Genomic DNA, 15,937 nt, shown 5'->3' on the forward strand with positions numbered 1-15,937 from the left:
CCCTTCTTTTTTCACCATGTGCTACCATGTCATTATTTCATATAATGTAACTCTGTATTTTGCTTAGTTTTACTGTGCAGCCTGCTGCCAAAATCTCTTCCCAGTTTCCTTACCGGGATAAATCAAAGTGAAAGAAAAGGATGCGCAAATGTGGATTTCAACCCCCTGCAAGGGTTCGATGTTGTCTGGCCTTCAAAGCGCCGTTTCCCAAACTTCCTTGAGCCAAGTCAGATAGTAGAAAGGGCACCGCCAAACAAAAGTGTCACAAAAATGAAATCCTAGATATGGAAATCCTTTTTTGGATTTTGTGTATTTCATTGAATTCCATTTCCTCACAAATGTTTCCCACTCGGTGTGTCGACATTTGGGCCCGTTTCGTTGAACGCAAAGCTCGACTATTATTCCAGCTGGATAAACGGGTTCTTTCATTGGTCTGTCGCGGTCACCGTACGTCACTGACATAGATGGATAAACAAAGATACTGGGCATTATTTGGAGTGAAATGAATCATGAGGTGATTCATCTCTCCCGGCACACTAATTCACGTCTTTGGGAATCACTGCCTTCGAGTGGTGGTAAAATTGAAAGAATGATGACAGCACAGAAAACATGCACATACCATCTGTCCTGAGAGCAGTTTCAGGTAGAACAGGAACAGGAGGAGATAAATGACACGGCACGCACGCACGCACACCTCAACCAAGACAACTCGACAAACGCACGCCACAGGTGAGTCGCTTCGACGCATCAATCGCGCTCGCCACTTGCAAGCATTTTAGCCCGTATCCTACTGGTGCGCTCAATGGTCCATGTTCCAGTAGGAGTGGTAGTACACGCTTTGTTTTCAATGGTGAGACAATTGGAGGCCGTCTCAAGGGGAAGGTTTTGGAAAACAACTGCGGCACCCTAGTACGAGCTCATAATTGGTTGTTTTTTCTGATGCGTGAGCGTGAATGCTTGTTTCTACGTGCGACGGGGCGTACAGTCCACTTGTTGGCCGAAGTCAGGGGAGAAGCCTTAAGACGGACCCCAAAATTGGAGAGCGTTCAAGGGGTTAGTTAAGATGTGAACGCCGTCGGCGGGGATCGGACGCTCGGGTCAACGTCGCCGCGGTTGCCGTCCGCATCCTGTATTCAATTCAAAGTTCAAGACGACTTGAGGAAAAGGTCATCAAGCGACCGCGAGCCAGAACATCTCCTCGACCAAGGAGTTTCATTTGTTCCATGGACAAGCTTATGGCTCAATTTACTTGGCCCATATCAAATCCATTTTTCCCCGTTGAAATGAATTGAAATGTCAATAATCCGTTCCAGAACGCCCAAAGCATTTATGCTGCGCTTTCAATCGAGCAAAATAGTACTGTATTGTCTGAAAACCTAAACGTAAAAAACAAGGTGGGCATTTACTTTGTTCTCTCGAATGTCATGTAACGGAACAGTTCCTCTGTTAAATGTAACAGAGGAACTGTTTATTGATTGATTGAAGTGACTGTTTGCTGTTTCAATTGTACTGGTCAGGTACTTTTTACTTTGAGTTGAGTATTTTGGTGAAGAAGAAAGTTTTGAACTGAACGCAAGGTCCCAAATATTTCCCATTGTGGGAAGGTTGGGAACAATCAGAAGCAGAATCCTCTTGATTTGCCAAGTATGTCCAAAACACACAAGGAATTTGTCTCCGCTCGTTGGAGCCGCTCGAGTACGACAACAGAAAACCATTTTGAGAAAAAATGACTTTCGAGACATCAAAACACGGTACTGAGAGTCACTGAGCAATCGGAGTTTAGCGGTCATGCGCTAATGCTGATGCAATGGCCGTTGTGCAAACCATGCAGAGTCCTCGAGCAACTTGACGAATAGAGCAAGCAGGAATCTGCTACGGTGACAATTCTGCAAAGGGGGCAGGCAGATAGTTCTCGACAAAGTCCTGAAAATGAAGAACAAGCTAACTGACGAGACAACAAGGCACACCTGGACAAAACACGAGCGGCTGGAGGGAGCTGATTAGACCGGTAGACGCAAGGAACGGGGATAACGAGAGCAGGTGGAAAGAAAAACCTCACGAGCAAGACAAGACATGAACCCATGAAACAAATGGAAACAACAACACAGAGCAGGACAGTAAGGTCCTCCGACCTGGCCCCTTCAAAAGCTTCGTTCTCTCTTTATTGGGTCACGGGACTTTCTTTCTACCTATTAATCACCCCGACCCAGAATCATGTTTCCCGGTACCGGTTGCGTAGCTCAAGCTCGCTTCTAATTCAAAATTTGGCTCTCTTCACAAAGGAACAAACTAAGCAAGCGATAGCTCGTAACTCGAGAAGATCGCAAGTCGGGGCACTCGTAAGTCAAGGAGCCGCTGTGTAGCCTAAAGTCATCGTCGCTGTGCTGGACGGGTGAAGTCCAAGTCGTGAGCTGCTTTTTGTTTTTGTTTCAGGCTGAAGAAGACGAGAGCCGCCGGGGGATCGTACAAACATCCCGGTCGGTGGACGTCGTGTCGACACCGAAGTTGGGAGAGGACAAAATCCGAGAGGCTCTGCGGGAGAGTCTGGAGTCAAAGGAACGTCAGCGAGGAGTCGTGCAGATGAAGCGGCTGTCGGTACCAAATGTCACGTTGGGCATTTTGGACCATCGTGCTCGCTGCCTGGGTGTCACCCAAATTGGTTTGGAACAGATCAGACCAAAAAGAAGTTCATTTCTCAGCTGGCTGTCCAAAATGATGAAGCGTTTGGCATTGTGCGTCGTCAACGTCAGCTTTCGGCCCTCGGAAGCCGATAACCAGCGAGACGACGAGGTCTTTGCAGAGTCAGAGCGGTCAGAAGCTGCCTTTGCTGAGTCAGTAGATCCACAAATCTCCAAGCCACTTACCCCCCATCGATGTCCCATCAATGTGCCTAAAATCTCTGCTACCAGCTTAGATGCCCTAACCGGGCCTCCTCCCAAAACCATCCAACACGCGGTCCGCTTGGAGACGCAACCGAAGGAGGAGCAGCAGCCGGCGACCTACACCGTCCCGGCCTATCCTCACGTCCGCTACTCGAACCGGAGCAGATGGACCGGAACCCGTTCCCGGTCCCGGTCCCGCCCGCCTCGCTCTCACAGCTGCAGTTCGCTCGGACAAGGGGATACCAGCCAGAGCGTGAGGCCGTCGGCCAGCTTACCGGACCTGTTCCTCGTGGACTTTGAGCACTTCACGCCGGACATCACCTTGGGGGGACCCAAGGAAACGTACCGCTTGCAATGCCCCGGAGCCGGCCGCTACAAGTGCACGGCCACGGGTCTGGTCTTCGACGTGGACGGGGAAGGGGACGTGCTTTACAGCGTGGTCCCCTGGGACCCGGACCTCCTGGCCGGCCACCGCAAGAGGCCCGCAGGTATGGTGTTAGATTAATCTTACCCAACATTATAATAGACACAAAAGGAATGAAGACGCTCGTTACTTTTTCTCATGAGGAGGGCGTATGGGAGATTGTTCAGATCACAGCCTCTCAACACGCTCTCAACAATCCCCCCCCCTCGCTCCTGCATTTATTTGAAATAGGAGGGATTTACAATCATGTTCTAAGCAATAAGACACAACACAAAATATTTGATAGTAATAAGACACAACACGCGGCACGGTGGCCGACTGGTTAGAGCGTCAGCCTCACAGTTCTGAGGACCCGGGTTCAATCCCCGGCCCCGCCTGTGTGGAGTTTGCATGTTCTCCCCGTGCCTGCGTGGCTTTTCTCCGGGCACTCCGCTTTCCTCCCACATCCCAAAAACATGCATTAATTGGAGACTCTAAACTGCCCGTAGGTATGACTGTGAGTGCGAATGGTTGTTTGTTTCTATGTGCCCTGCGATTGGCTGGCAACCAGTTCAGGGTGTACCCCGCCTCCTGCCCGATGACAGCTGGGATAGGCTCCAGCACGCCCGCGACCCTAGTGAGGAGAAGCGGCTCAGAAAATGGATGGATGGAAGACACAACACAAAATATTTGATAATAAGAGGGTTTTTTCCCAGACATAGTATTCTAAGCAATAAGACACAACACAAAATATTGGACCAACACTTGTCCCGACCCGACCACATCCGATCACGTCCTTGGTCCAAGCGCCCTTCCATGGATGATGCTGAGTCTTCTTTTTGAAGGCGAAACATCTAATACTGTCCATCATACTAATGCAAGCGAAGCAAATAAATGATAACTTCTAGAATATATTTAACATTTCCCTCCTGTTTATCATGTATTTGCACAAATTCTCATATCATCTTACAGTCACTTCATTTCGATTTTTAACTGTAGAATCATTTTTATGAAACAAATACATTTACACTCAGAGTAAACTTGTCATATATGAATGTTGTAGTTTAAATATCGTAATCATCTGTATCAGGAAACAAATCAGTTAAAGCAAAATCATCATTATCATCATAATCATCATTATCATCATACAGTAATGGATACATAAGCTCCATACGATTCGCCATGGGGGTTATGGCTGTGGTGATTAATTTACTGATTAATGCCCGAATGCATGGGATACAACAACATCCACATAATGTCAGAATGGCTGCAAAAACAGCAATTGATATCAATATTGGTGAAATTAGGGTTTTATATCTACCAAAAACGTCCATCCAGCTGTCCCACAAAGAAGTGTCCACCCCAGAGTGGTTCTTCATCTTGTGATTGAGGGTCCGTAGACCATCGATGGCTCTGGTCAAGCTGCCATCCGAAGCAGTATTGTTTGGAATGTATGTACAACATTGTTCTCCAAACATACCGCAAACACCTCCCTCTCGACAGCTATGCGGTTCTGGAACGTCATTAAAGAGGTAGCCTTGAGCTGCTCATGCACAGCTTCCAACCCACTCTGAGTCCAATTTCCTCATCTCTGTACATTGAAGTGGATGTAGTTTATCCTATCAACATTTTTATTCATCGTACACCACCAGCATATGAAAGACTCAAATCCTCCTGCAACTTGGTCAGCCAATTTGTATTGATTAGGAACCCCCACGAGGAACTCCTATGGCGTCTATGTATGTTGGATTATTTTGCCCCTGCCAGGACAAATCTCTTTTTTGTCTATGTTCTAGATTGGACAAAAACATTGGTGTCCTTTCCATTAAATTTTGAACAGGAATAGGGTATACTGACACATGCAATATCAAAGTAATAATAGCGCATAATCCAGATTTATCTTTAGGTAATCTATCAAACAGTCTATCATCTCCGCACCACCACCAGATGTCGCTCCGTGCCACTGGCACAAAATTTGGTTTGACTTTGAAGATTACTTTACACTGTGTGTCGTTCAGTGGTCCTCATTTTTTTTCCCTTTTTTAATCATGTTTATACAAGTGAAATTATTTGGTGCTACTAAAGTAGAAAACATCGGTTTGTGTTTATCTGCTTCTGTTACGGGATATAGAGGATCCCATGATTCACACCTCTCAGTTGGTACAGTAGCGTTCATGAATGGAATAATACAATCTTGTGATATTTGTGCCGGAACTATGCGCAACAAAGGCCTGGGACCCATGCAAACAACACAATCTTTTCTCGTTACATTTGCTGCCTGTTCCACCAATAGTAACCAATTGTTATTTTGTCCTGAAACTCCTGTGACAACAAGGAACCAATCATCAGTAGTTATGTTGTTAATCATTAAAATTTGTCCACCTTTCTTTGAAGTTTTCAATAGCATTTCTGGTTTAACACGGTTCCCATAACACAATGGAAGCTACTTGGAAGTGGGGATCTTTTCCGCCAGAATAGGCCCACAAGCTCACCGTCAAACACATTGGTTGATTTGATTCGTATTTCAATATTAAACTATGGACCGTTTTGCTTAAGTTAAATTTCTTTCTATGTTCTTTTGCTGTTGTTTTTTTTTGACCAACTGGACCAATCATAACCTGTTTCACCAATAAGGTCTTCCCATTTAAAGCCTATAGTTGCATACCAGTCATATCTAAATCCCCAATTCTGCCCATTCTCTTGAGCGTCATTTGTGAGAGCCGCATATGGAATTATGATTAAAGCAGCTTGATTTTGGGGGGCACAAAATATTAAACCCTTTTGCCGTGTTTGGAGGCCATGCCCACAATCTTGATCATCAGTTGTACCCCTTTTGACACGAGTTAATGATTCAATTTTTTTTATTATTGGGTTCGTCATATTGGTCCAGTTGCTAGGTGATTTTCCATCCAAAAAATGGGTTTTATCATTGAGGGTGGGACGTCCCATGTACCACAAAAACATAACCAACACCATATTAGCCGAAATTACTACGTATCCACATATCAAATGTCGTAACCAATGTGGGTGTGACATTCTGCTGAGTTCTCACTAAACGGGTCGGTGTCTTTTTTCTTCACTGACCAACCAGCAAGCGTTTTCAGAATTTACACATCTACTCCCGCTTTGTTATCAGACTTTTGCTCACCTTCCCTATTTGAGTACTCAGCTGAAAAGTGTCTTTTACAGTGTGTTAAATGAACCCACGTGTTTCTTTCTGCTACTTTTAGGGCTGTTGGAGTTGTCAATAACACTTGATACGGTCCTTCCCACTTTGCTGAATGCCAGTGCTTCTTTTTGATGCTTCGAATTAGGACCCAGTCTCCCGGTCCAACCAACTTGGTTTCCTGCTGGGAAACATATTTACTTTTAGCAGATTCTTTTAAAACATTTTGTTTCTCTAACAACTTTCTCATGTAATCAGCTAAGTTTGTTTCGTCATCAAGTTCCCATTTTTGTTTAAACAACGGACGTCTATAAGGTCTTCCAAACAACGCTTGGTAAGGTGTTAAACCTGTGGTGCTTGTAATGTTGATGTACATTTTAACGAGGTCAAGACACTGTGTCCATGACCTTCCTGTCTCTTCCATACATTTTTTCAGTCTATTTTTTATTGTCCCATTCATTCTTTCCACTAGACCTGCACTCTGAGGGTGGTAAGCACAATGGTTTTTTAAATTGATGTGGAACATGGTTCCTATTTGATGAATTATTTGGTTTACAAAATGAGTCCCATTGTCGCTGTAAATGGTTTCAGGTATGCCATATCTTGGAATAATGTCTTTACATAGTGCTTAAATAATTCATGACCTCCCGCTGACGCGAGAGAGCCGACGCGGCTTCGACGCCGGGGCAGGGCGGCTACCGGGCGGTTGGGGGGGGGGGGGGGGGGGGGGGGAACCCACGGAAATCGGACCGGGGTCCTATTCCATTATTCCTAGCTGCGGTATTCCGGCGGCCGCGGCCTGCTTTGAACACTCTAATTTTTTCAAAGTAAACGCTTCGGGCCCCGGGCGGGACACTCAGCTAAGAGCATCCCGGGGGCGCCGAGAGGCAGGGGCTGGGACAGACGGTGGCTCGCCTCGCGGCGGACCGTCAGGCTCGATCCCGAGATCCAACTACGAGCTTTTTAACTGCAGCAACTTTAAGATACGCTATTGGAGCTGGAATTACCGCGGCTGCTGGCACCAGACTTGCCCTCCAATGGTTCCTCGCTAAAGGATTTAAAGTGTACTCATTCCAATTACAGGGCCTCGAAAGAGTCCTGTATTGTTATTTTTCGTCACTACCTCCCCGCGTCGGGAGTGGGTAATTTGCGCGCCTGCTGCCTTCCTTGGATGTGGTAGCCGTTTCTCAGGCTCCCTCTCCGGAATCGAACCCTGATTCCCCGTTACCCGTGGTCACCATGGTAGGCGCAGAAAGTACCATCGAAAGTTGATAGGGCAGACATTCGAATGAGACGTCGCCGCCACGAGGGGCCGGCGATCGGCTCGAGGTTATCCAGAGTCACCAAAGGGGCTCGGGCGGGGCCCCGCTCTCCGGAGAGGGCGGGGGGTCCCCCGCACCGCGTGGGTTTTGGGTCTGATAAATGCGCGCGTCCCCGGAGGTCGGCGCTCGTTTGCATGTATTAGCTCTAGAATTGCCACAGTTATCCAAGTAACGGCGGAGCGATCAAAGGAACCATAACTGATTTAATGAGCCATTCGCAGTTTCACTGTACAGGCCGTGTGTACTTAGACTTGCATGGCTTAATCTTTGAGACAAGCATATGCTACTGGCAGGATCAACCAGGTAGCCTCGGCAGTGGTGGTCGGTGGTGGCGGTGGTCGGCGGTGGGCGGCGGCGGCGGAACCGGGGAGGGCTCCGCACCGGCCTGCCTGCCTGCCTGCCGGCCGGCCTGCCTGCCAAAACGCCCACCCCACCGGCCGGTCGGCGACCGCTTTTCACGGCGGCCGCCGCGACTGAGACGGCTGGAAGCTGGAGAGGCGGACCGTTAGAGCCCGCGCTCGTCCGTCCGGGGGCTGGCTGAGAGAGGGTGCGCGCTCGCCGGGAGGCCCGCCGCGCGAGGGTCAACGGACGGCAGACGCCAGCGGGCGGCGGGCACCGGAGGAGGACCGCTGTGCGTCGGGAGACGGAGCGTCTCGGTCTCGCCTTGGAGCCCCGGCCTAACCTAGGGTGAACGCGAGAGCGCCACCTTCGGAGGGCCGGGAACGACGAGGCGAACCCGCAGGCTGGGGGAACCGCCCGCCCGCACCGACACCGGCGCAGGGCCGGCCGGCCGGCCGGCGGGGGCCCCCCAAGGGCGGGTCACGAGTGCCATTCGGTCGGGGTAAGGGTCGGTAGGGAGGGCTATGTTCACGCTGCGCTCCCCCCCCCCCCCCCCCCATGCCGGCCCGAGTGTCGTGGTGAAGGCAAAAAAAAATCAAAGGGAGACAAGATACGACCGAAGCCCAAGTCTTCACAATGACTGCTCCCTCGAGCAGAATAGAGTTCCACAAAAACACGGCGAGTGCCCCGCAACGGAACCGCGTAGGGAATTTTTTTTTTTTACGGAGGGAAAAGACTTAGGACAGCCAAGGCCACCGCACTGAGGTATGAAGGAAGGGACGACGGCAGCGGCATCCCCCACACGGCCGAATCCCCAAGTCTTCACAATGACTGCTCCCACCAGAAGAATATAGAGTTCCCTAAAAACACGGCGAGTGCCCCGATTCGGAACCGCGGAGGGGAAATAATTCATTATTCATATTCATGTCACGTTGTCTAATTTAGTCGAAAAATAAGCTATTGGTCTTAGCTTATCACCGTATTGTTGTGTAAGTACGGAGGTCATGTAATAGTTTTTGCAATCTACCATTTGAATGAATGGTTTATCATAATTTGGAAGGGCCAGCGCAGTGCTGGACACCAAATGTTGTTTAATGTCACCGAAGGCCTTTTCTGCCTCTGTATTCCATTGAATAGGTGATGTCATTTTAAGGTTTGTTTCATACATCAATTTTGACAATGGTGCAACAATTTCTGCATAGTTTGGAATCCATGCTCTACAATAATTTGTCAGACCTAAAAATGACATCATATGTTTCTTTGTCTGTGGTTTAGGGGCTTTTAAAACTATAGCTTTTCTGTCTTCTAATATAGTCCTTCCTCCTTCACTTAAATTATGGCCTAGATATTTGACTTGTTTTTTACACCATTGTAATTTCTTTTTGTTAACTTTATGTCCCTCTCCTGCTAGATGATTCAGTAAGGCCAATGAATCTTTGATGCATGTGTCTTTATCTAGAGATGCCAGCAGCACGTCATCCACATAAAGTCAAATTTGGCTCCCTCCTGGGGGAGTGAATTTAGACATGCTTGTTTTCATTATTTGTGACTTTCACAGTAACCTTGTGGCAATCTAGTAAATGTGTATTTTTTCCCTTCAAATGTGAATGCAAACCAAAATTGACTGTTCTTTTCTACTGGTATAGAAAAGAAAGCATTACTTATGTCTACCACTGTAAACACTTTAGCGCTTGGTTTCAATGAATTGAACAATGTGTGTGGATCTGGTACGCATGCTGCTCTCTGAATTACTGCAGAATTGACTGCCTGTAAATCTTGCACCATTCGCCAACCCACTGAAGGTGGGGCCTTTTTTACGGGAAAAATGGGTGTGTTACATGGTGAATCTGGACAATCCACTATAACTCCTGCCTTAATTAGTGCTTCAATTACTGGTTTGATTCCTTCATGTGCATCTGCTTTTAACGGATATTGACGAATCCCTGGTCTATATTCTGTTTTGGGTCTAATTTGTACTGGTAAAGCCCCTTTAATAAGGCCTATATCAAATGGTCCCGTGGACCATAATTCTTTGGGGACTTTTTTCAATGTTTCTTCATCAATTTCAGTGAGAATCATTTGGTCTCATCAAACAGGTTGCATGTGTTTCCCTTCATCAACCTGTATTGTCCAAAACACCGCCTTCCCTAATTAGACCAGTTGATGCACTGTATTCCAGTTTGTTTTCTATTTCTATTTGCTGCCAATCATCTGTCTCTTGTCCTTGTTTTACTAATGTTCCCATATGTTTCCATTGTGACTCATAATCTTTGCACAACGAAACATGTGGGACACTTGTATTTTTATACAGTTCCTTTAATTTTTTGTCTGGTAAAATAATTCCTGCCGCGACTTTTGCTTCATTATCTGAGTATAGATAATCTACAGTAATCTCATTAGGTGTCGCATGTCGTAACTTGTTTTCATATTCTAGGTCTGGCCCTTGTGTGTTATTGTACCACAGAATTATATGCAGCTGATCACATTGTTTTTGATCTTCAAATTCTGTGATAAGCTGCAAGGCTGCAGACACTAGGGCCTTCCCCATGTTTGACGGTGGTTTGTTTGTGATATCGATTGTGTAATAGAATGTATTTTCTTTGTTTTCCAGTGTTAAATAGAGGTCCTCTCTCTTTAATTCATGTTTTCGTTTCACTACAATATTTCCATTTGATGATGGAATGAGTACAAGTCCTAATTGGAATAAGCCATCTCTTCCCAACAAATTCACAGGGCACTCCGGGACTTCGAAAATGGGCATTCTACAAGTTTTTCCCTGTGGGTCTCTAATCCACACAGGCTCAAGTTCCATGGCAAAAGTAATTTGTCCATTTGCAGATCTCACTAGTGCCTTATGTCCCGATAATCTGGAACCTGGAATCTTTTCCCGACATGCAGTCCTACATGCCCCTGTATCGCAAAGAAATGTCATTTGTTTACCATTTACTGATAAAGTTATTTCAGGTTTTTCAGTGTCCAAACTCAGAATGTCCTGTAAATTGAAATCCACCTCCTCATTCTCTGTAATGTTTACACAGGAGGATTTGTTGAGTTGGGAAGCAGGCTGGCTTAGTCATGCAGTAGTTTGTCCGTATTCTCTTTTATTTTTATTAGGGCAATCACGCACAATGTGCCCTTTTTTTTTTCCACAGCACCAACAGATGTTCTTATCACAATAATTTCGATTTCTATCATTTCTTACTCTCCAACGGCCTCTGCCGCGTCCCCTAAAATGATCTCTTTCTCTGCCTTGATAGTATATTTCTGCTCTTTCGTCGAGGAAGACATCCATTTTTTTCCCTTCTTTTTCTCTAACACTCTCTCTGTGTGGAGGGCATGATTAACATATTCCTCCAGTGGGCCAGTTGCTAGGTTTATCCAATGTTTATCTACCCATCTGTTAATGTGTTCTTTTGAATTCGCATGTAAAGCATTTTTGAACTGCTGTTGGTAAGGGCCCTGAGGACTAGCATCGTCATTCAAGCCGCTGTTTGCTTTAAAACAAGCAGTCATTCTAACTCTATATTCTTCAAAAAGTTCGTCATCCTTTTGTTTCACCCTATTAATTTCCATGTAATTTTGCTCTTTTGCGGAACCTGGCTGTGGTTCTCTCTATCAAACCCCTAACTCTATATTGTAATTCTTTGTCATCATGTGGCATTATAACACCATGGTGCTTTGGGTCCCAAGCCCCTCGGCAAAGATGCCAATCAGGCCCCATTGCCGTCATCCAAACTTGTTGAGTCTCTGTCCCATTTAAATGATAAGATTGTCTAAGATTTTCTATTTCCTCAACAAACTGGACAATGTCTACTTTGTAAGGTGTGATGCCGGCTACGGCCTTTTTCACATCCTCATTAGTCCAGGTCCTATAGACCAAAAGAGTTTCTCTGCGATCTTCTTGTACATTTGGATTTGCCACTTCAATCATCGGAAATAAATCCATATCTCCCTCGTCTGAGGTTATATTTGTTATTTTGGGAGTGGGAGAAAATGTTTCTCCCATAGTTTTAGACCAATTCATTTGTACCCCTCCCGATCGTAAAATTCGTTGTGTTTGTGCCTCTTGAGTTGGAGGAAGTTCACGAGGTGGCAAAACCGGGTACAATGGTGCTGATGCTTTTGTTTCCTTACTTTTTTTACAACTTTCTTCAATTATCTTTTTCTCGCTAGTTCTTATTATTGGTCCTGTCTCGTCATCTTCCTGTCTTTGAAACAACATATTTTGATGTCTACCTTCCTGCTCTTTTTGTTCATTTGTTAAGTGTTTCTTATTCTCCCTTCCTTTTTCTCTTTTTGACGCCATGTTTAACCAGAAGAGTAAGTCGTCAAATCCATCTTTTTGTATTTGTGATATATCATTTTTGTGTCGACACTTTATTTCGTTTTGAAGTTTCACTATTTTTTGCGAATTTAGCTGGCCAGCGAAACCGTATTTGGTTATCCACGTGTTTAAATGTTCTATTTTGGAAGGGTTTTGGAGTTGAACATATTTCCAATCTTTACATGTTAGGCCTATTTTTGGATCCGGTTTATTGTTGTTATTTCCCATTTTTGTGAATTTGGAAGTCAGTTCATTTGCACCTAGAGTGACCTAAATACTGACTTTATTCAAAAATGACAGGGTGACAATTCATGTCTGAGTTCTGGCAATTCTCAAGCTTCTACCCTAATTGGGGCGGAGAATTCTTGCCTTTGCTTCCAAACTCAGTTGTCACTTACAATCCCGTCTTATACATTCATACTTTTACACATACACACGATATTAATAACGTTTTTATAAACACACGAAAACACAGAAACATAGAAATACGGAATTTAAGTACGTACAGGACTCCGCCGTCCCCACGGATTTTATCGGATTCCGTCGTCCATCTTGACCACTTGCCAGTGACTAGTATTACACAAGGTTTATTCTGCCGCAGACTTCTTCGTCGCGCAATTCATTCACTCTTTTATTCCTTTTTCCTAAAAAATATTTTAAAATTTAACTCACCAAAGTCGTCTTCAATCCTGTGGATTGTCGTCAACCTCCAGATCCCAGTTGAGAAGTCCGAAGACCAGTCCCGGAAAGGGTCTCAAATGCCGTGGCCACGGTCTCTTAACTGGATGTCGGCTCCACAACTGGAATCTTCGGGTGTGTTGACATCCGGCTCGAAGGACCAATTTATGTTAGATTAATCTTACCCAACATTATAATAGACACAAAAGGAATGAAGACGCTGGTTTCTTTTTCTCATGAGGAGGGCGTATGGGAGATTGTTCAGATCACAGCCTCTCAACACGCTCTCAACAATCCCCCCCCCTCGCTCCTGCATTTATTTGAAATAGGAGGGATTTACAATCATAATGTTCTAAGCAATAAGACACAACACAAAATATTTGATAATAAGAGGGTTTTTTCCCAGACATAGTATTCTAAGCAATAAGACACAACACAAACTATTGGACCAACACCTGTCACGACCCGACCACATCCGATCACGTCCTTGGTCCAGGCGCCCTTCCATCGGATGATGCTGAGTCTTCTTTTTGAAGGCGAAACATCTAATATTGTCCATCATACTAATGCAAGCGAAGCAAATAAATGATAACTTCTAGAATATATTTAACATATGGTAACTGAATCCGGGTCCTTCATATCCATCGGAGGTCCATGCACTAGTACACACTTTGTCCTCACTAGTAAGATGATTCAGGGCACCAGTAGAACCACTGTGTCTAACTAGTATCGTTTTTGCAATTCAAAGTAAAAGTAAGTCAAAACACGTCTTTCCGCACACAGGCCCGCTCTTCCACATCGAGTGCGAGCGTCTGACAGTGCGGCAACTTCACCTTCCGCACTGCGAGATCCTGTCGGCGGATGAGCGGGGCCGCCGCCTGTCCGTAGGCCACGTGAGCGGCGAGGGCCTGGAGCTGATCGCCCCCATGGAGACCACCGTGACTCACGTCATTGCCGACATCTCGGGCTGCTCCGCCTTCGGGCTCATGAGAGACGAGGACGCCCCTCTCGTCGCCGTCCGAGCCATGGTGGCCATCTTCGTGGACCCCACTGTGCCGTCCATCCAGGTGTTTTTAATCCCGGAGAACGTGGTGCTGGACGCGTTCCGGCGCCAGAGGGCCAGAAACAACTGCAACGAGAGGTTCATCGAGACGATCTCGGACTGCATCCTGGTCCCGCGGCGGCAGTACACGCTGGCCAGCAGGATGGAACCGAACTCGGTACTTATTCAACCGGACAGTGGGACTTTTTACGAAATGTCTCACAACTACAATCCGACGTTCCAAATATTTCGATTTGGCGACCTGGAATCAATCCATCTGACCCTGACGGAACAGAATGGCGTGGACTGCGTCTGGGGCGCCGTGGTTCCTTTGGTACGAGCGGCGCAGAGGCGGCCCGGACCCTTGGTTGAAGATCTGAGAGACGTTTGGTCCGAGTTCATCAGGCAGGTATCGATGCCGGTCCTGGATCGTCTGGTGGACCGCCTGTTTCAGGCCCGTGTTCTCGGCGAGGTTGACAGAGCAGCGATTACCGGCGTCACGGATCGAGGCCACAAGGCGCGGCTCCTCCTCTCCACGGTCATGAACATCGGCGCACCCGCTTGCGAGATGTTGGTTACGTTTCTCCGTGAGGACGACCCCTACAATGCCAATAGTCTCGGTTTGGCGTGAGCAGAGACGTCGCGGCGGGGCAGGCGTCTTTGGGCCCTGAGACGGCTGACGACGGCCCCTGTCAAAGACAAAACCATGGCACGGCTGTCCAACAGCGACATTTTTGCGTATGTTTTATCAACAAGGTTTATTCACTAAATTCATATTCTGTAAGCGAATGGTTAGCTCGTCTGCCTCACAGAACAGTTCTGAAGACCGGGGTTCAAATCCCGGCCCCGCCTGTGTGGAGTTGGCGCGTTCTCCCCGTCCGTGCCCGCGTGGCTTTTTCTCCGGGCGCTCCGCTTTCCTCCCACATCCCAAAAACATGCGCGCTAGGTTGATTGAAGACTCGAAATTGCCCGTAGGTGCGAATGTGAGAGCGGACGGTTGTTTGTTTCTATTTACCCTGCGATTGGCTGGCGACCGGTTCAGGGTGTACCCCGCCTCTCGCCCGAAGATAGCTGGGATCGGCTCCGGCACGCCCGCCACCCGCGTGAGGAGAAGCGGCTCCGAAAATGGATGGATGGATGATATTCTGTCATTTTTTTCAACATTACAGTCCCGTTACAGTGAATGGATGAAATAAATCGATATGGCGAGGAACGACTGTACATCTTTATGTGTTTTATCAACATTTATTAACCACATTTTTCTATGATCTTATTAACAGGTATAACTTTCCGTGTGTTTTATCAATAAGTATATCTTGTGTATTTACCAACAATGTGTTTTATCAACCAGTACATCTTTAAATGTGTTTTATCAACAACACAAACCTGTCGGAAGAATCTTAAAGGTGGAATCGACATGGCCGACGTCAGAAGGCATTTTTCTACGGGCTTACTCACTTCCGTGGACATCTTCCGCGGAACATTGCGTGCCTGACGGAAAACTGCGACTGAATACGTTGCCGCTGCCGTAGATGCGCAGAGTCCTCACTCTTCAGGAAAGAAAACAACAACAACAACAACAACAACACATTTGTTGAGACACTAACAGTGCATGATTCAAGACACCAAGCCATTTTCAACACTTTACACAAGGGCAATCATTTGAAATAAAAATAACACACACACACACACGTAGGGGTACTGTGACCTGTTGAATCTGTGGGTCTGATTCCATAGAAAAGCCCATGATTATTATTATTATTATACCATAATTTAGCAAG

At 46.4% G+C, this 15,937-nt stretch overlaps 1 protein-coding gene across 3 annotated transcripts; it reads left to right on the forward strand.

Moving 5' to 3' along the window:
* Positions 1–591: 591 nt before the first annotated feature.
* LOC133470169 (uncharacterized) lies at positions 592–15,369 on the forward strand. Of its 3 annotated transcripts, none has more exons than XM_061758218.1 (3): positions 592–729; positions 2,434–3,370; positions 13,898–15,369. In XM_061758218.1, the coding sequence occupies exons 2-3, from the start codon at positions 2,581–2,583 to the stop codon at positions 14,785–14,787; spliced, it is 1,680 nt and encodes a 559-aa protein (XP_061614202.1). In that variant the 5' UTR covers positions 592–729; positions 2,434–2,580; the 3' UTR covers positions 14,788–15,369. The 3 variants fall into 3 exon arrangements, with proteins under 3 accessions (XP_061614202.1, XP_061614201.1, XP_061614200.1); XM_061758217.1 differs by lacking the exon at positions 592–729 and adding an exon at positions 739–850; XM_061758216.1 differs by lacking the exon at positions 592–729 and adding an exon at positions 963–2,339.
* Positions 15,370–15,937: the final 568 nt, after the last annotated feature.

The sequence above is a fragment of the Phyllopteryx taeniolatus genome, chromosome 20 (assembly GCF_024500385.1).
Source record: "Phyllopteryx taeniolatus isolate TA_2022b chromosome 20, UOR_Ptae_1.2, whole genome shotgun sequence".
NCBI lineage: Eukaryota > Metazoa > Chordata > Actinopteri > Syngnathiformes > Syngnathidae > Phyllopteryx > Phyllopteryx taeniolatus.

Coding starts and splice junctions, on each gene's coding strand:
- LOC133470169 (XM_061758216.1), top strand. CDS start 2,082: ATGAAACAAATGGAAACAACAACACAGAGCAGGACAGTAAGGTCCTCC. Junction 2,340..2,433: donor GATCGCAAGTCGGGGCACTC/GTAAGTCAAGGA, acceptor TTTTTGTTTCAG/GCTGAAGAAGACGAGAGCCG. Junction 3,371..13,897: donor CCACCGCAAGAGGCCCGCAG/GTATGGTGTTAG, acceptor TTCCGCACACAG/GCCCGCTCTTCCACATCGAG.